At 48.2% G+C, this 20592-nt stretch overlaps 1 protein-coding gene across 2 annotated transcripts; it reads left to right on the forward strand.

The window, feature by feature from the left end:
• Window positions 1-652: 652 nt before the first annotated feature.
• On the forward strand, window positions 653-15659 carry Slc30a10 (solute carrier family 30 member 10). 2 transcript variants are annotated; one of them, XM_060364885.1, is made up of 4 exons: window positions 653-2094; window positions 2212-2289; window positions 9754-9993; window positions 11058-15659. In XM_060364885.1, the coding sequence occupies exons 1-4, from the start codon at window positions 936-938 to the stop codon at window positions 11540-11542; spliced, it is 1962 nt and encodes a 653-aa protein (XP_060220868.1). In that variant the 5' UTR covers window positions 653-935; the 3' UTR covers window positions 11543-15659. The 2 variants fall into 2 exon arrangements, with proteins under 2 accessions (XP_060220868.1, XP_021491469.1); XM_021635794.2 differs by having other exon boundaries at window positions 657-1542.
• Window positions 15660-20592: the final 4933 nt, after the last annotated feature.

Below are 20592 nucleotides of genomic sequence, written 5' to 3' on the forward strand. Positions count from 1 at the left end.
AGTCACTTGGAACCGGGCCTGTTTTGAAACAGACAAACAAAAAACGATTTGGGTCAATCGGTTGAACTACGGGTATCGGGTCGTCTATGGAGCCAGGAGAAATTCTCACCGGCAGATTGTGAAGGGTGACCAAGCCTGGCTTCTGTCATGGCCAAGGGCCTTGTATCTACCAAAGTATGCCAGCCTCGGGGTGCTGCACCAGCGCCCTATGCTAACACTTACAGCAGGGGGGCGGCCATGCGTAGAAAGACAGACTCAAAGGGTGAAGACTTCAGAGGGGAGATGGAAATACTGTGCTATGAAGGGGTAACGGAAAGGATCCACGCTGTTTGTGAAGAAGAGATGATAAAGGGCTTTGGAGGTGGGGCTCGGGGCTGGGGGCTGGAGTGAGGAGTGAGATACCAGTTAACCAAAGGGAAGGCAGGAAACGCCCTTAAGGGCAGTTGGCTCCACCAGCTCATATGGAATCTGCCCTGCAGCTCGCGTATCGGCACGTAGGTACGGGTGTGCACCCGCAATACAGCCGGGTCCTTATCAGCGGCTTTCACAGATCTGAGGTGGACCAGGGGTGGGCGTGGGGTGGAGTCGGAGGAGCAGGGATCATTGGGTGCATCTCTCTCTCTGGGAGGGTGGAGGTGGGATTTAAGAAGATTGGCATCCCGATGCGCGCCTCCTCCCAGCAGCTCCCTTCTCCAGCCCAGACCTAGAAAGAGACACAGGCCGGTGGCCTCTCGCCAAGTCCCGGCTTGGGCGGCGAGGGAGGAGGGGCAGGGGCCCCGGGAGCCGTCCTTTGCAATCCTGGGGCCACTCCCGCAGACTCTGGCCGTGCGGGCGCGAGCTGGCGGCACGAGAGGCTCCGGCGGGTGAGGGCCGGCCCGCGGCGGGAGGTAGCCTCCAGACCCCCCACCTGTTGCGGGGCGCAGCTGGCTGCGGAGATGGGCCGCTACTCCGGGAAGACGTGCCGGCTGCTGTTCATGCTGGTGCTCACGGCGGCCTTCTTCGTGGCCGAGCTGGTGTCCGGTTACCTGGGCAACTCCATCGCGCTGCTCTCGGACTCGTTCAACATGCTGTCTGACCTGATCTCGCTGTGCGTGGGCCTGGGCTCCGGCTACATCGCGCGGCGCGGCGCCCGCGGCTCGCGCGCCACCTACGGCTACGCGCGGGCCGAGGTGGTGGGCGCGCTCAGCAACGCCGTCTTCCTCACCGCGCTCTGCTTCACCATCTTCGTGGAGGCCGTGCTGCGCCTCGCGCGGCCCGAGCGCATCGACGACCCCGAGCTGGTGCTCATCGTGGGCGCCCTGGGGCTGGCCGTCAACGTGGTGGGGCTGCTCGTCTTCCAGGACTTCGGCGCCTGCTTCTCCCGCTGCGCGCGGGGCCGCCGGGCCCGCCCTCAGCACCAGGGGGACCCCTGTGGCGCTCTGGGGAGTCCCCAAGGGGCTGCGGCAGCCACGGCCCCCGGCTCGGACACAGCAGTGACTCACCGGGTGGCCTCGGCCGGAAGAAAGCAGCAGGAGGGCGCGACCGTGTTCTCGAACGTAGCAGGTGCCTTTCGGTTGCATCCTTCCGACAGGGGCCGCTTTGTCCTTCCCGCAGTCCTCCTCCTCCTCCAGGCATCTGGTCCCTTTTACCCACCCATTCCCTTTCTTTCGTTTTGTTTCCTGACTGGCTTTTTAAAAATCCCCTTCGCAGTCTCTTCTGCCCCTCTTCTAATTTCACTCCCCCTCCGCTTTCTCCTTCCTTCCTTGCCTTCTTTCTTTTCCCTATCCCCATTCTCCCTCCCTTCTTTCCTCCTTGACCCCCCGCAGTCCTCATCCTCTGCGCTCCGTGTAGCAGTATTGATCTTGGAAAGCAATTCTTACTATTGGGCAACAGAGAGCATTGTCTATCCCTCCCCTTGCCTGGGGCTACCTGGGCTTGTATCCATCCCTGACAGATACATCGTGGCAGGGCTTGGGGTGGGTGTAGGCTTGTACTTGTCCCGCTTATTTTTATTTATCTTTACTTGTCCCGTTTTAAATTTGAAAGGTGTGTATGTGTGTGAAGTCCAAGGGTTAACCGCTTCCTCTGGGTTCATCTGGGCCGAGCGCGGGAGAGGTGGGGACTCCCATATGCTAAGAGGAATTGAAAATAACAAAACTGCATTTTGAGTACATTGGTTCTTTTTTGTTTGTAGAACTTATACACAACACAAGGTTTCTTCTTTGAATGCAGGTGATTCCCTGAACACCGAGAATGAACCGGAAGAGACGGTGAAAAAAGAGAAGAAGTCCGAAGCGCTGAATATCAGAGGTAGGCTTGTCCTTGGCCTAGCTTCGAACCCTTTCCCGAGCTGGCAGGGCCGCGCTGCCGCTGAGACTTCTGCTTGGCTCTTAGTGAGGCCACAGTGTTGCAAAGTAGGTCAGTTACCTGCAGACTATGACCCTCTTCTCTTGCCCAATCATTGCATTGATTCTGAGGGAGAAACTCGTTGCTAATGATTTATCTTTGCTCTAATTAAGCCACGCCATGGTGCCTGCCCCTGGGCTGCACAGATCAGTGTCATGTTCTCCCAAGTTACACATATGTGCCATGTTCTCCTGAGCTTCACGTAACAGTGTCATAACCCTCTCATTGCTACCTGTGTTCCACTAATCCCTACATGTCAGTAGCATGTTCTCCTAAGTTCAACATGTGAGTGTTGCAGTCTACTGAGTACCAAATAACCCCCCCCCTTTATCGGTGAAATGTTCTTCGGAGCTCCATATATAATGCCATGTTCTTCTGACCTGCACACATGTGCCATGTTCTTCTGACCTGCACATATGTATCATGTTCTCCTCATATCACAAATGTGTCATGTTCTCCTGATCTCCACATATCAATGCCATGTTCTCCTGACTCCCACAAATGTGTCATGTTATTCTTATATCCACATGTGTCATGTTCTCCTGATGTCCACACATAATCTCCTACCCTTCACATTATCAATGAAATGTTTTCTTGAGCTCCACCTATGAGTACCATGTTCTCCTGATCCCTACATATCAATACCATGTTTTCCTGATCTCCACGTATGTCATGTTCTCTTCATATTCACATATGTATCATGTTCTCCTGATTCCCACACATGCATGTCATGTTCTCATGAACTCTACAACTTAGTGCCAGGTTGATCTGATCTCCACACATCCATGTCACGTTACCATTATGCTTGGCTTTCTATTTTCATGAATATTTCTGACATACAATGCATCCTATTTATTTTATAAAGTGTGTGTGTGTGTGTGTGTGTGTGTGTGTGTGTGTGTGTGTAGTTGATGTTGGGGATGGAATTCAGGGCCTTGTTCATGCTAAAAACATGCTGTACCATTGATCCATACCCAAAGCCGCATTGCAGCTTATTTTAACTGCTTATGATTTGTTTTGAGACAGGGTCCTCGTAGGTAGGCATGGCTGGCCTGGTACTCAATATTTAGCACAGGCAGACCCTGAGCTGTGTCAAGCCTCCTTTCTTAGTCTCCTCACTGCTGGAATGACAGGTATTTGCCATTTGGTGTGACTGTGGTCTTGCTGAAGGTGGAAAACACAAGGTGGCCCACTATCCAAGCCTCTGCCCTGTGTGACATCATGGAAGGTGTTTACTGCTACCGTGTTTTATGATAAGAATTTGCTGAGAAGGGGACTATCACCTGATTAACATTCTCACTTCCAGGTTCAAAGTTGGGGTTCTAGTGAGCCATATGGAAGGCAACTAACGATCCCCTTCTTACCCCATGTTCAAAGTCAGCAGTGCTGGGCATTTTGGGATATCTCTTTCCCTGGACACTGCTGTAGCAAGCATCTCTCTTTTGTAACTTTTGGCTGGATGTTTTTACTGTAGAGTGACTGTCGCCTTAGTTAATTCCCAGTCTGTGTGTGTGTGTGTGTGTGTGTGTGTGTGTGTGTGTGTGTTGGGGTGAACAGTGGTTTGCTCTTTGTGTAGGCTGGGCTTGAGTTTACAGCCTTCTGTTCTCAGCCTCCCAGGGGCTGGGGTTACAGGTACGGGGCACTATACTCTGATGATCCCCAATCCTGACTTTGAGAGGTTTGACAAAGATTCAGTGACCTTTCACCTTTATATGATTTAGAAGAACTCCAGGATAAGACTTATTTCAGGCAATAGAATGAATAGCTAATCAACCACAGGGTGTGACTATCTTCTCTCCTTCCTTCCTTCCTTCCTTCCTTCCTTCCTTCCTTCCTTCCTTCTCTCCTTTTTTCTTCAAGACTCTCACATCTGAAGGGACCTGTAAGAAAGATACAGAAAAAAAAATCAGTGACATGTGAGCCCCTAAAATTTTAAATAAAGAAAAATATTAAATGCAATTTAATAATGGGGTTTACTTTTCTAAATATTGGGAGGACATGTTTTCTTTTTGAGATCCTCTATAATGAAAATGACTTTTAATTTGTCTTTCTTTTCCAGGCTTAGATACACATATGTGTCTCCACCTCTTCTCTCTTTGTTTCTCTCCTTCAATCATCTGTGTGTATTAATCACCAACCAACCAATCTACATTTTTCTATCTTCTATTATTTATCTACCCTGCTGTCTCTCGTGAGTCTGAGCCTTTCTCTGTCTCAGGCTAAGCATGGGTCTGTCCCAGTCTTAGGGCCTGGTTCTTTCTCCTGGAGCCATGATTCAGGGGAAGGACTAGAGAATAAGGTTTGGAAAGATCTTGGGGAAAATGGGCAATCCTTCCACTCTACAGATGAGGGAATATAATCTCAGAGTGTGGTGACTTTCCCGAAATCCCCCTGGCTGGCTGCAGAGTTGGGCTGTAGTCTCAGCTCTCTTTTCACATATATGGCTCTTTCCGTGGTCACACACGCTTCTGGCCTCCAGAAACAGATGGCTTCCTTCTTCCATGGGCAGATCCCATGGAATGGCTGCATCTTAAATGTCTATAAGCAACTCATGCTGCCAACAGGCCTGGAGTTCCCTTCCGAATGTCTGCAGAGGAAGTATCTCTGATGGGGTTTCCCGAGAAAAAGTCATTTATTTATTTATTTGTTTCATTTATTTATTTCTTTCTCTGTGTAAGTGCACTTGTGTATTGTGTGTGTGTACACATGTATGCATCTGTGTGGGTGCACATCTGAGTGTGTGGTACAGGAGCATATGCATGTTTGCACGTGTGTGGGTGTGCATCTTCCTGTGAAAGCCAGAGGTGGGCGTTTAGACTCATCCTGGACTGCTCTTCGATCTTGGCCATCGATGCAGGATCTCTCAGTCAAACCCAGAGGTCACGGATAGAGTGGGCTTGCCAGGCGGCCTGCTCGGGGATTCCCTGTGTGTGCCTTCCCAAGCTGGAACTACAGGTTTGCTACAGCGTAGCTTATATGGAGCGCACCTCCAGTCCCAACTGGAAACTAGTTTTGTGTCAACTTGACACAAGCTAGAATTATTTAGGAAGAGAGAACCTCAATGGAGAAAATTGCCTCCTGGCCTGTGGGCAAGCCTGTACTATATTTTCTTGGTTGATGATCCATGCAGCAGCGCCCAGCTCACTATGGCTGTAAGAAGCCACGGGGAGAAAGCCAGCCAGCGGTTAGTCCTCCATGGTCTCTGCATCAGCTCCTGCTCCAGGTTCCTGTCTTTATGCTTTTAGTCAATGTCTTCATCACGGCAGAAAGCAAAGTAAGACACAGGGCAAGCCCGTTCACCACTGGACCACCGCCCCAGCCCCCAAAGCCATTTCTTCACTTTCAGCACTTCTCCTCTTCTTGTAATGGGAATAGGAGACAGAGTTCATTGTTCCTGCAAAGAGCAGGGGGAGCACAACCCCTCTGAAGTGCTCTGTAGCGGCTGGTGTTTCTTAGTAGGATGCTGCATTAAGATACGGTCTTGGCATGTCAGCAGCATTATAAACAGGTGACTGGCAGTGTGACATCACTTGAAAAGATGTCTCCTCTGGTGACATGCTTCTTCACAGTTGTGCATTTTCCCCAGAGAGAAGCTCTCATCCTTTCCCAGTGCCTTGTGAGTGTGAGAGTGCTTTCACACTAAATCAATGGCATCAAAGGCTGGGTTCCAAACTCACTTTCAGTTTAGGCCAAATTGACAGTATTGGTGTGTGCCAGTTTCAGGGACAGTAGCTAATTTCATTGAAAGTCAGCATGTGAAGGCCAAGTGGAGACCCTTTCGGGAAGCATTGAAACTCATCAACATTTTTCCAGCACTTCTGCTCCTAGCCCCCCGCCCACTACCCTCTCCTTCCCCCTCCAACACTGTGTCACAGGGAGAGGGTCAGATGCTCTGCTCGGCTGCACAGTGAGCGGTGCAGCCACTCTGCTAGGCAGCTCCAGGCTTTGGCTCTGCTAGCTCCTAGTTTGGTGACTCTGGCTGAGGGCCCTCACCACCAGCCCCCAGCAGTGACAGTCAGTCGCCTCACCGCCTGCCTCTAGGAAGTGTAGGGTGTGACCCCCTTCAGACTCAAATGGGGCTAAAAGTCCTGAGACAGGGACACCAAGAATGCAAATGAAACAGTAAGTTTCCTGTTTGGACAGCAGCACGTGGTACTGTCCCCCAGAGAGGAAAGGTTTCCTTAGCTCCTGTCAGGGGAACAGGTGGATAGGACAACTCCTGAGCAGATTCTTAATTTCTCCCCTGTGCCTGGGAACGGGCTCGAATGAGGGAATGTCTCATGTACATATTAAATCAATCCTGTTGCTGTAAGTAATCACTCAGTAAAATGCCTAAGGACACAGTCGTTTACCAAGCGTGTCACCCAGAGGCCAGGAAGTGTGAGCAGCCTCCTTTCAAACACCTTCCAGATCAGACCCTTCAGTCTTGTCCAGGAGTGAGCAGTTAGCAGTCGGGAGCATTGTCAATTCTACTGAGTGGATTTTCCAGATGCCTGGGGTGACTAAGCAGACAGACCCTCCTTAACTATGTGTTTGCTTCTAGAATGATCCTTTAAAAACCTCTGCTTGCATTCAAATCACCTGGGCAGTCTTGTTCAAGTGCCTGCTTGGATTTGATGTCTGTATGATTTTGAGCAAGTCACTTAGATGCTCATTGCCTCAGTTTCCTCATCTGTAGGGTGGAGATGGAGTCTCAGGTGGGCCTCGGGTGTGGGGCTCCCCTCTCTCCCTGCCGCCTCTCCATTTTCCTTTGGTTTCTGTTAGCCCTGGTTGACATGCTGTACGTTTTGCTGTTTCTAGCTCTTATAAGAGACTATTCTTCAAGTTTAGCTCCTTTCTTCCTCGGAGGACCGGCTTGTTGGTGCTGGGGGTGGGGTGGCATATCAGCCTGTATTTTAATCCCACCACAAGCTCTGGAAGCTCATGATCCCTGAGCAGAGTCCCCATCCAAATGCTCAGGCCCCGGCAGTGCTGTCTGTGGCGTTGCCGGTTGATTTGGTTCTCCATATTTCTAAGCATATGTAACGGAAATGGAAGACACTTATTACTTCAGTTTAGTTTAGGCTGGGCCTCATTATGTCACCCTGGCTGGCCTATAACTCACAGAGATCTGTCTGCCTCTGCCTCCAAACTGCTGGAATTAAAAGCAAGCTCTACCACACACATTTTGGGTCAAACGCCCTGTGCCCCCTGTTTGGCCTGGCACACCTCCTGCCTCCACCACTGTCCAGCTGGAATGTCACCCACCGATTCTTTAGAGTGGCAGATGCTGCGTGACTTTTGGATACTCAGTTTTACGACCTCAGGAAGTTTCACAGTTTTTTAAATTTCTGTTTGTTTGTTTGTTTGTTTGTGTTTTTTTCTGAGGCAGTATGTGGATTAGGGAGGCCTGGTAGTCTCTTTGTAGCCCAGTCTGACCCTGAATTTTCCATCCTCCTGCCTCAGCCTTCTGAGTAGTTGGATTGTAGGTAGGTACCACCACAGCAAGTCACCAAATAAATAAAAATCACATTCATTTGTCACATGTGTACATGTGTAGAGGTCAGAGGACAACTTGCAGGAGTCAGGTCTCTCCTTTTTCTACCATGTAGGGCTCAGGGACCAAACCCCAGCCATAAGGCTTGGCAGCAGGGGCCTTTTTCTCCGACCCAGCAGCACAGGCTGTTGATAGCCTATGTGAACACCATGACTTGAAGATCTTGGTTGGTGTGATTCTGTGGTGTGTGCTGGGTCATGTGATTGGCACCCCTCACTCAGATCAAGACAAGGATGCACATGAGCTTGAGACTGTTTCTGACAAGTGCCGCTGCTGCTGTTGTCACTGCTGCTGCTGCTGCTGCTGCTCTGGTCCTAAGCATCAAGATTCTGGTGTTCCCTTCGAGGATGCAAATACTTTGTGTATACATTTTTAATCCCTCTGACCAGATGTCACTGAATTTACTAAATCCTAATTTAATGTGCATCTACAGCCCAGCCCCCAAATCTTTGACAAGGGTTGAGTCTTTTCTGCAATGAACTGACTATGACGTCTAGAACCCACAGCTTTAATCCTTACACATAGAATTTTAATTTCATGTGATTGTGACAAATGGCTTTTTTTATGCAGAGAGAACTTCATCAGCATCCCTGCTCTTCAGGCCTTCTTACATTTAGTGCCACAGGGATAACGACAGGCCCGTGAGGGCTAGATGAGTGTCTGCAGAGAAAGGGGGCATGGACTGGGGTCAAGGGAAGCCAGCAAACCAAAAGAACCATTCGTGTTGCCCACAGTTGTGTCTGAGGCTGTATTGCAGTGGCATATGATTGCCTGACGTATGTGAGCTGCTGGGCTCCATCCTCCTGGCAGCCATAAAAACAGCAATAAACGGCGACGGGCGCCCTCAGGCTGAGCTCATCACACTGAAGGGGAGCCCCACCCCACACCTGACTCAGTGTATCGTAAAGTATCGTAAAGACTTGAGTATCGAGTATCGTAAAGACTCGGATTGGGAAGCCAGGCATGGTGGTGCACATCTACCACCCCAGCACCAGGATGGCCACAAGATTTGGAGTTTGAGGCCAGCCTGGACTACACAGTGAGACTTTGTCTCTAATACAAAATGAAACAAGAGTTTAAAACAACTTAACACACAGGTGCTCGTCTGAAAGAATAGCGCCATCTTCTCTACCCCGTTTCCCGTCATGACGCCCTTTGATGGGGAGTAGGTGACTGTGATGGGGCAGTATCGGATGGTGACACAGCAGGTGACACCTAGCCCAGGTCTTCCTAGGCTCTTCCTCTTCCTGGGTCTTGGGTAGCTGGCCTGAGATTTTGTTAGTGCTTTTTCTTTCCTTCTTTTTAATTTCTTAAAGTTTAAAACTAAAATATAATCACATCATTTATCTTTAAAATAATTTTCATTACATTTTTGTTTTGTTGTGCGTGTGTGTGTGTGTGTGTGTGTGTGTGTGCGCATGGATATGCATGTGGAAATTAGAGCACAGAGGCCACCTAGCAGCGGTCAGTTATCTTACTCTGCTGCGGTCCTGGGAAATGACCCCGGGCTGCCAGGCTTGGTGGCAGGTGTCCCCACTTGCTTGAGCCATCAAATTGCTCTGGCCCGAGAGTTTGCTTTCTGAGTAGTGGCTGTTGTTATTTTGTTTGTTTTAAGGTGGTCTCTGTGTATAGGCTGTCTTCCTGTCTCAGCCTCTCAGATGCTGAGATTATAGGCGCACGTCATAGGCTGGGCTTGTTTTGGAAACCTCTGACCTACTCGGTGTTCTAACAGAAAGTGGCAGTGAATGTTTATGAGCTTGCAAGTCTAGATCCCAGGTCATCATGTGGCTCCAATGCGTGGCTCTGGGTTCACTGGTCTTCCTTCCTGGCAGGTGTTCTCTTGCACGTTATGGGAGATGCCTTGGGGTCCGTGATTGTGGTCGTCACGGCCATCATCTTCTACATACATCCCCTGAGACCTGCAGACCCATGTAACTGGCAGTGCTACATTGACCCCAGCTTGACTGTTGTCATGGTCATCATTATTTTGTCATCTGCCTTTCCGCTGATCAAGGAGACTGCTGTCATCCTGCTGCAGATGGTCCCAAAGGGAGTCAACATGGAAGAGCTGAGTAAGTGGATTACACGGAGATGGGGACCACACACACTTTTACATTGCTCGGTCAGAGGGTTACGACCACAGAGCACTGCTTGGTGTGCTCTCAAGAGCCCTAAGCATCACATGATGGAGGCTTGCTTCATGTGGCTTGCAGCATGGTATGATGATTCATAGCTCCAAGAACCAAAGGTCCTCTGTAGCATGGTTCTCTGATTCACTTGCACAGTCTTGAGAATGTAAAGCTTGGGCAAAACCAACTTGTGGGCTGTTTGATCTCATGACAAAGGTGTGTTTTAACTCTTCTAAGGCCATTCTGCAAGACCTTGATTTTTATACTCCTTTTTCCCCCCTAAAAAGATGACTCATTCATTCGTGGTCTAGATAATGCCTCCTAGTTAGTTGACATTCATGACTTGGCAAGTTACTCGGTGGCACATTATGCTGTGTTATGTGTTAAATGGCCCCCGTCTTGTCTGGAGAGAGCCCTTCTCATTTGGCTTTGCTCAGAGCGAAGCCAGAGTCTCACTTCAGCTCTGTGCCTCAGAGGCTAAAATTTAACTATCATCTGTCTATCTTCCTCTGTATACATCATCATCTATCTACGTATCTATCATTTATCAGTCACTTATATATCTGCCATCTGGCTGCCTCTTATTGATCATATCTATTTCCTATCTGTCTATCCATTCTCTATCTATCATCTATCTGTCTGTCTGAATATGTATCTATCTATCCATCTGTCTGAGAAAGAGTCTCCCTTTGTTGTCCTGACTGGCATAGAACTTGTTATGTAGATCAGGCTGGCCTGGAACAGACTGTCTACAGGTAGCCCAGGCTGCTTTAGAATGTTCTTGGATTGGTCTTGAACTTGCAATCTTTTTGCTTCAGGCTCTTGAGTTACTTGTTATAGACAAACACTTTGTGGTATAGGAAATTAGAGGACGGGTGATTATGGGAAAATGGACAATTGAGGGACAGTTCCTCTTCCTGATCACCTTGGTAAACACGCAGCCTTGGTGGGCATCACTAGGCACACAGGCACTCACTATTGGCTGTTGTTTTTCCTGTCTGTTGCAGTGAGCAAGCTCTCTACTGTGCCCGGAATCAGCAGTGTGCACGAAGTACACATCTGGGAACTAATAAGCGGGAAGGTCATCGCCACTCTGCACATCAAGTACCAGAAGGGCACAGAGTACCAGGATGCCAGCAGAAAGATCCGGGAGATCTTCCACCATGCTGGAATCCACAGTGTGACCATCCAGTTCGAAACAGTGGACTTGAAGGAAACCCTGGAGCAGAAGGACTTCTTGCTGACCTGCAGTGCCCCCTGTATCTCCCAGAGCTGTGCTAAGAAGCTGTGCTGTCCCCCGGGGACACTGCCGCTGGCTCTAGTCAACGGTTGTGCAGAGCACAATGGTGGGCCTCTAGAGACTTACCGAAGCACTAGGGCTACTCCGGAAGTAGCCGTTGATATGGCTTTGGATGGATGTCCAAGGGAGCAGGGACAGACTCTTAGCAAGATTCAAGAGAGACAACATTCTGAAAACAGTACTCATTTTTAGTGGGTTCCCAAGCACAATCAGACTATCTGGACAGGTGCTCTGGCGTCACCGGCTCTGCCTGTGGGAAGAGCTTTATGAGTGTGCGCCTTGCCAGTAGGGGTCAGCTGTGGGGGATGTTAGTGGATCAAGCCTGCTGATTTTCAGGTGGAGGATAACCCTTCTCCATTACCCTGGGCATCTCATGCTTCTCTGCAACAGTCTTAGTATGACCTTGAATTTCCTAGAGCAGACTGCCCTAGTCTTTATATCAGGAGTGTTGAAGGCTGGGACTCAGTGACCATGACACAGGAATGGGAGTCAGTCTGGTCTGTCTCGCGGTGCTGGGGAGCTGAACACAGGGCCTGTGCGTGCTGAGGAACAGCTCTGTTACTGAGATGAACCCTGGAGCCCTTGTTTTTAAGCCCATCGGAACTTGTAGCCGACTCTCAAGAGAGCTCAGAGCTTAAGTGGGCAGAAGAAGAAGAAAGATGTTTTCCTCTCTTCCCCTCAAAGATCTTAAAAGATGAACGCCAGCTATTTGTGGCGATGCAGAATTATATAATCTCAAGTCCATTCTTGGATCACGAGAAAATGGATGCCTAATAAATAAATGCAAAATGCATAGCTATTAAGGTGGAAAAAAATGTTAGACGGGGTAGACTTTGCGAGGGTGGTGGGAATGACGGAGTTTGGACCGTCTCTGTTTTGTGAAGGGTGAGATGGCTGACATCACTTCCTGCTGGAAACTTAACTGTGGCTGTGGTGTATCTCTTCTCCCTTTGTAGTGCTTATTTACTGTCTCTGAGAGTCTCCAGGTAGGATAGTTGCTGCATATAATTCTGATAATGATTTTCTTATCCAGATTTCCTCAAAGTCTTCTCTTGATGATCACATTGATCCATGTACCGTTGATGAGGGGGGAGATGAATTTTCTGGGGACAGGAGAATACTCATTCCTGCCAGATAAATAAGCTAGCCTGCCTTTGCTTTAACTAGGCATATTTTAAAGTATTTATTGTAGTTGCCAAGTGGTAACTTAATGGAAGAGTTGATACCCAAGTGAGAAGTGAAAAGTAATTTAATTGCTGATTTTAATGTATTTGGAGGCTTTTAGTGTTTCATGTTGCTGACTTATGTTACCAAGTTCAAATAAATTATAATATGATTCAGACATATAACTGAACTGGTAGGAGAAAAGTGCAGAAAGGTCTGTCACGTGTTTTACTCCTTGTTTGGGCAAAGCCTCATAGGTGTGATATGGAGGTACCTGACTGATAGAGCCAGCATCTTATTTAACAAGTTTCAAGGCTGACTGAAAGCGATTTTGTCCAGGCTATCGACTTTGATCCTATTGAGAAACTACCCAGGATTCACCAGAAGTCGTGCGTGGTCGCAGGAAAGGCACCCACATTTGTCAGTGCAAGCATCATTTTAAAGGAAATGCCTCTGTTGGGCATGCTGCCAAATGCCTGGGGGCCCAGCTGCTCAGGGCACTGAGTCTAGGAGTTCAACACTAGCCCAGGCAAAATAGTGAGACTCAGGATTGTTTGCTTGCTTCGTTTGTTTGTTTGTTTTAATATTAGTCTTAAATTTGGAGGCTAATGGGCAGGTGTGATTGGAAGTATCTGAAATTTTGTGTTCCTTAGAGTTGATTAGATCCAAATCAACCATTCATAAGTAAATATCTATTTAAATCCCAGAAGTTTACTGTGTTAGATTGTACGCACCTTACAAGCTAGGGGAGGAGCAAAGACAAAAAGGTTCTACTCACAGAACTCACAAAGGCCAGAGGATTCCCCAGGAGACCCAGCAGACTCTTCCACATCAACAGCTTCACGCCTTAGCTGAAGCCAAAGAAGAAATTTGTCTCTGACTTCCGAATCTCAGTTCTTATCACTCTGCCTTATTCTTAAAGGAAATTATGATTGCACAGCTTCCCTGCTCCTAGCTAAAGGAATGGTTTAGTTTGTATGCAAATAACATTCTTTAATCTCTGAAGGGTTTTTTGTTCTGAAAAGAAAATACACTTAGTTCCAAAAAAAAAAAAAAAATTAAATTGAACCTCAGAAAACTATCTTGATTGACACTTGCAAAGCAAAGTGTAAACAGGAGCCAGTATAAAATACAGCTTTTTGAAGACAGCCAAAGTGCATTTACTAATGTGCAAGCAAGTTGAGAGGGTGCAGGGCTTTTGCTACGTGGTTGTTTTCAATGCCTCTAGCCTTGGCCGTGTGATGTTTTGCTTGGGGTTTCCTGGGCCATTGATTGTCTTGTTTTGAATTCTCTGAAGGAAGTGCCTGCTTTCCCTCCCTGAATCAGCTGTGCACATGGTGGACAAGACCGAATAGTTTCTTTGAGCTTGGTTAGTCACTGACCCTCACTCAGTTGGTGTCCTACATTCTTCTATTCGTTCTAGCAGCCAGCCCCAGCCCTCCCTCCTGCCTTTCCTTCCATCCTGCTTGCCCTGTTTCCCCCCTGAAGTAGTGGTGACCAACCCGGGGCCTTCAAGGTTGTAAGGTGTATGTTCTACTCTTGAGCTATATCTCTAACCCCGAGACTAGTTTTCAGAACATGTATTACACTCTCTATGGGACAGGTCAGGATTAAGTGTCCTGCAAGCTGACTTGTTCTCTGTCATTCTAGTATTTTCCATGTCCTCCTGTCACTGTTGCTCTATGGAACACATTGCTTCCTTTTAGCACTTAGCACCATTTATAGGAAATGATGGCTTTGTTTCATTTCCAATCTTCTAATCTTCATTTTGAAACTAAGATTTCTTGACATTTGGTTATTATGAACACACACACACACACACACACACACACACACACACACTCACACCCCGTAAATTAAAGTTAAAATTAAAATTAAAATCCAAGATTCAGTGGCATGGGTGTTTGTGAGGATGTCTCCATTTTGGCAGGTTGGCATTCTGAGTTGGGTGTGTCCAGGCCCTGTTACATACTACAGCTTATTTAGTAGCATTCTTGGCTTCTAGTCACAAATCCCAAATCGTCTCCTCAACCCGTGTCAACCAAAAGTTCCTCTAGACATTGCCATGTGTCCCCTGGAGAGAAGTGTTGGGCCCCTCTCTTCTTCTGAACCACTAGCTGTAACCACATTTACACCTTATTCATGGACCCCCTCTCCCGCCCCCCATGTTTTAAGTATCATCCATTCAGCAGGATCCATATCCTCCCTCTCCCAGGCTGGCCTGGAACTCTGCATCCTGCAGCCCCGGCCTCCAAAGTCCAGGGCACTCACCACCATACATGGATCAGGACTCACTGCTTCCAAGCACTCTCTTAAAAAGTCATTCTTTGCTGTGCCGAGGCTCTAAGCCAAACCCTTGTTACATGGCATCCACTTGAGCCCTGGGCTGGCCCTGCAGCCTAGCAGTTAGTAATACAAGGCAGCAGGTCACTTCACCCTGGACCACATGGTGGGCGTGAGGCTAGCCTTGCTACATGAGATCTGAGTTTGGCTCTGTCCTGGCCTCATATCCTGTCACCTCTTTGTGCTTATGAGTTTATAGCCAGTCAAGTGACCACGAGTGGGAACAAGGTTATCAAACCAGGAAAATGGTTTCTTAAAAAGAACCTGTATCAGACCCAAATCTGAAATGGATAAAATCTTCTTAGAATCTGGAAAATATATGTTATGTTCTGACATTTCCTCTCTTCCTACCCACCCCTGCCCCAGGCTTTTCTTAGCTAAGTGGGGCCTTCGCCTTCTGGTGGGGCCGGCATCCTTAGGCTGGAGATGCTGAACCTTCTCTGAATTGTAGTGAGCGCTGTGATTGTCAGGGGAGAGCCATCCTCTCCAGGAGGCTGGGGTTATGTTACAGTATTGTGGAGTTTTGTTGCTTAACATCCTCCTTCTGTTCCCAAGGGAGAGATCGCCAAACCGTAATCATCACATTGGGGGGAGGGCGGGGGTTGTTAAAACTTTAAGGTACAGAGTTTCAATAACTTCTTGCTAATTGCATGTGAATCCCCCACAATGGATGTACATATACATTCCTGTTGCAGGTAAAAATGTTTAATGGTGCTGTAAATGGAACGTTTTGAAAACTCGAAATGCCTGTGACATGTTTGTGGAAATTAAACAGATAAGTCAAAGCAGATGAATTCATAAAGTCTTTGTCACTTATGGCTAATTTGTTACTTAACAATTCCTTGGTCTGCTTTTCATAGCCGGGGCCTAGCTGGTTGATTGACATTGCAACTCCCCATCTCCTCCTGCGGCATCACAGGGCTCGTTTATTAGTCTTCTATTAACCTTCTACGACTGTAGCAAGTACCTAAGAGAACCAGCTTATGCAGAGACTGTCTCATTTTGGAGGTTCTAGTCCATGAACGATTGACCCTGCTGTTTGGCGACCTGTGAATGAAACAGTAAGTCATGATGGGAGACTGTGCTGGAGCCAAACAACGTCTCACCTTATAGCTGGGAAGCGAAGAGGGGGAAAGAGCCATGCGCTCATTCTTTGCTTTACTGGCTCACCCCACAGCTGGGAGATTTCCCTGTGGGTCCCACCTCCTGGTATTTCTAGCCCCTTCCAGTTTATATCAGGCTGGGCTGGGGGTTAATTATCGACATACGGGCTTTGGGGGGACCATTCTCCCAAGAGGAAGACTATGCCTCAAAAATAAAACAGTTATTGAGGAAGACAGCTGACATTGACTAAACACACACACACACAAAGAGGTACTGGAATACACAAGGGTGTGCATTCCCCTGAGCACCTTGCCTGGCGTGAATCTACCCTGCCCTTGCCTGACACTCTGAGCTCTGTTTACAGTGACTGAGAGCTGCCCGCTGCTGCTCACAGCCACAGCCACAGCCACTCTAAAGCCACTAGATGTTCACTGTGACTTTAAAGCTGGCCTCGAGTCCCCCTCTTTCCCCTCAGCTGGTAAGCATCACACAGAGACACCAGAACTGGCATGTGGGAGGGATGTTGCTTTTAAAGATTTTACCAATAAAGATTCAGGAGCCAGATGCTGGAATGAAAATCTGCTAGCTCCAAGAAGCAGAGAAAGCACCCAGCTGACCCTCTCAGCTGATGTCCCAGAAGGAAAAAGCCCCTTCTTCTCCACACTATCTTAGATACCCTTCAACTCAATGTCCCTCCTTCCTGTGTTTTCTTATGTCAACTCAAGCTCTTGGGCTAAAGGTGTGCGCTAGAACTGAGCCACACCACAAGAAACATTTTTTTTTTCCAGTTCACAATGCAATCAAATATCCTGCAACAGAGAATGACTAGCTAGGAAGTGGAGTGGGGAGTGGGCATGGTACTGTAGCCTGCTGCCTCTCTGCCAAAAAGATTTTTCACCTTTTCAATTACATTTGCCAGGGCTGGGGAGCGGGCTCAGCAATGAAGAGCACTTGCTGCTCTTGAAGACATACCAGCGTTTGGTTGCCAGCACCCACGTGGAGGCCCACAGCCTCCTGTGACTCCAGTTCCGGAGGCCTGAGCCATTGTTCTGGCCTCTCCAGGCACAGCACACACACGAGGCCATGCATACATGCAGGCAAACACAGATCCAGTAAAAACAGATCCCCAGTTATATTTCCCACATTGTTTCCTCTTGGCTATCTCGTCCTCCTCCATGTCAGCTGTTACCCTGGCCCTGCGGTGGACTACAGACTTCAGCCTTCACCCTCCTGCTTAAGAGGAATTAGATCCTGCCCCGCCCTGTGTGTGCAAGCAGAGCCATATCTTGGTCTGGTGAGAGGCAAGAAGAAAGACTATTTCCTTCTGCTTTCATGGAGAGGAATTTTAAATCAGAACATGGCTGCTCTGGCGAGTGATCACATCCGAAGACCTTCTAGGTCTGTGTGATCCAGCAGATCTCTGAGTCAGTGCGGTTCAGGCTGTTCAGTGGAGAGTGGGCTGAGAGACAGTGTGGTGGAGTTGAGTTTGTGACAGTTGAGTTTGTGGAATTCAGAGGCAGTTTTACTGGGAGCGGTTTACAGAGTTGAAGACAGAACAAGCTAGACACAGGTCTAGATAAAACGAGCCAGAGGATGAAAAGGAGCCAGAAGATTAGAACAGGTTGCTGGAGCTAGTTTGAGGCCAAGCAGAGCAATTCAGTCAGAGAAGCCAGTTTGGATCAGTCAACTTGGAGAGGAGTTTGAGCCAGAACAGCTGAGTTGAACCAGCCAGCTAGTGTTCAGAAAGAGCTAGAAAGAGCGAGCTAACTCAGTTGTAAGTTTCAGAGGTTGAACATATTCTAGGCCTAGATTAGATAGTATGGAGGCTTAGAAGCTTCCAGGACTAGGCCTAGGTTAGTCAGGCAAATAAAAGTTACTCTTACATTTTCACCACAATGCCACATGCGTCAGGGACAGAAGAAGGACCACCAATTTAGACTCAGAAGACTTCAGACCTCTAGCTGGCCCTACAAAAAGTAAATTTGCATGGGACTCAGAATCTTTTGCTCAGTGTTTCCAGACAGGAGGCCGGAGCTGGGGGCAAAGAACGCTCAGAGTGGGGCCTCAGTCCCGGCTAGTAAGGAGCATGATAAGAAGCAAGTCTCTTATCGCTGTCAGGAAACTACGCCCCAAAAGTTTCCTACCGGAGGGCTGCGAATTCATGGCCATAATCGGACCCTCAAAGTCATTCAGAAAGGAAGTAGCACAATATTTTTGGGAGGAATGATGCTTATTTAATATTCTTGGTGTGGCTTTTGCTTTTGGTATAAAAATTCGCACTCACTAGCACGTTCTAGGCAGAGAGGTCTGACTGGATCCAAGTGCCATTGAAGTTGGGGTATAGAAGACTGTAGAGAAGAAATATTATTAAAACACTTAGCGTGTGTTCTGAAAAATATACTGTGGAATAGAGGGTTTGAGCATTCCATCTGGGCTCAGATCCCAGGGCTTGTCCGCTTGCTCTCTGTCCATCAGGAGTACATCGTCAGAGAACATACAAAAGTCTCAGGCCTCACTTGGCCCTTCTGCATAATTGGGAAAAGCATCACTCCTGCCTAGTGAGCATTTGAAAAAGGCTGGGGTGGGAGAGACAGGACACTTGGGGAGCCCTGGGCCTCTTTAAACAATAACATCGGTACATGATGTCGCAAATGTCATTATTCCTGTTTTAACTCACTTCTCACAGTGGCAAGGCCAACATGTTTAGCACAGACCAGTATTCCATTACGGAACAGGCCTTAATAAGGAGCCCCAAATGGCCTTGAATTCTAGATCCTCCTGCTTCTGCTCACCAAGTTCTGGGATTAGAGGCAAGGGCTACATCACACACCTGGCCTGCAATTAGAGTTTAAGTTCCCTGCAGGTAGAGGGTATCATCCAAGAACAATGTAGACCTGACCGCATACCAGAGACACTCAGCGGAGCTTCATCACTAGGAAATCAAAATCCTCCACATGCTGAGGGAGCATTTCCTGGAGATGCCGGGGCTCAAGCCCAGCTGCCCTCCCCTCCCAGCCAGACCTGGGGCACCTTGAACAGTCAGCAGAGTTACTGAACCCAGGCTTCCAAATCAGGGGCATCAAACTCTTCATCTAAACCTGGGTGGCCCACCGCTCTGACAAGGCCCTACAGCCAGACATCTCCAGGAATATGCCTGGGTTAAACAAGTGGGATTTAGTGTTCAGTACCTACCATGGGGCAGCTTGGCAAGAGGGGAAACCAAAGGATAGTTGTAGGGTTCACAGGTGATGGGAGCCAGGATCCTAGAGGTTTTTGCTCTGGCTTGATGCTGCCCCGGGTGGGACCATTTCTATGACCTATGACCGGGCATCAGTAAGTCTGAAAAGGTCAGGGGGTTGGGGGACTAGGGAAAGGCTTAAGTCTCAGCTGGAGGTGGTGGCCACTTGTGTTCTCCAGGATCGGGTCTGTGGTTCTATGGTCACATGGGCTCTGGTTCTTTCTGTGTTTACACAGTTATAGCCTGAACTTGCTTCTTGCCTTATATTGTCACGGTCTCTTGTTCTCTCTTCTGTGATAATTATTTATTTTTGTTCTGGACAGAGTCTCAGTTTGTATCCCTGACTGCTATAACTCTCTATGCAGAGCAGGTCATCTGATTGTACAGGATGATCCTTGGAGCCAAACTGGCTCCATCTTCAGGAGTTCTGCTGGATTAGGATCACCACAGCCAGGCTTGATGACTGCCTCATAGAAGGAGCAGGTGGGAGGGCCATGGCACCCGCACCTGGGTATCCTGCCACTCAGCCTCCCAGCTGTATTCAATTCTACCCCAATAGAACATGGCCTTCTCAAGAGCTTTGGGGGGAGGGGCTAAGGTTTCTTCCATGTGGCTGCTGGAAAGAGAGAATGCCATCATCCCTGCTGAGTAAAGACTTTTAATCACCCACACTCCTGAGTGACCTCTCCCCTGTGCTCGGCACGGAAACCCTGTAACCACTCATCAGTCGCCCAGCAGAACCTTTGGTGGGATGGCATCTCAGTTTGTCTGAGTCAGGGTAGACGTTGTTTAGACCACTGCTCAAGGACAGCTGGCCCCAAACTCTCAGGAAGGGCGGAGCCACTAGGTCCAACTTACATTGGTCTATTTTAGTGAAGCAGGTGGTAAGATTTTAAATCCTAGCTCAAAAATCACTTAGAAGCTTGTGGCTTAGCACATCAGTGTTCTCCAGACCAGAAGAGTGAGGTGATGGGGTACTGTGAGAGTTAAATGAGATACTGCAGGTATCTGGCAGTGTCAGAGATGGGAAAGTGCTGTGTGCTTGATGAGCACCTCTGTATGGTTCTGTCTCCAGCTGTCTGATTGTTAGACTTAGGTCAAATGCATGGTCCTGTTCTGTCTCCCATGAACTATTTAAAAAAAATAACTTCAAAGCCAGGCATGGTAGTGGATAATTGTAAATCCAGGACTTAGAGGCTTAAGACAGGAGGATGTAGAGTTTCAGAACAGCCTGGGCTACATAGTGAAACCTTGTTTCAAACACCAAGATCAAGCATGAAAACAAAACCTCAAACAAAAGGGGCTTTAGCTATTTAACCTGGCAGACTCCTAAGGTTATCTTTTTTGTTGTTCTCACTTCTGCTGCCTCAACCTTCCATTGCTCTCACCGTCT

This window comes from Meriones unguiculatus, chromosome 11, assembly GCF_030254825.1.
Source record: "Meriones unguiculatus strain TT.TT164.6M chromosome 11, Bangor_MerUng_6.1, whole genome shotgun sequence".
Classification (NCBI taxonomy): Eukaryota; Metazoa; Chordata; class Mammalia; order Rodentia; family Muridae; genus Meriones; species Meriones unguiculatus.

What these genes read in the sequence shown, in the direction of transcription:
- Slc30a10 (XM_060364885.1), top strand. Translation starts at nt 936, where the DNA reads ATGGGCCGCTACTCCGGGAAGACGTGCCGGCTGCTGTTCATGCTGGTG. An exon ending in CTGGGCCGAGCGCGGGAGAG is followed by an intron (nt 2,095 to 2,211) that starts GTGGGGACTCCC and finishes CTTTGAATGCAG; the next exon opens with GTGATTCCCTGAACACCGAG. An exon ending in AGTCAACATGGAAGAGCTGA is followed by an intron (nt 9,994 to 11,057) that starts GTAAGTGGATTA and finishes TGTCTGTTGCAG; the next exon opens with TGAGCAAGCTCTCTACTGTG.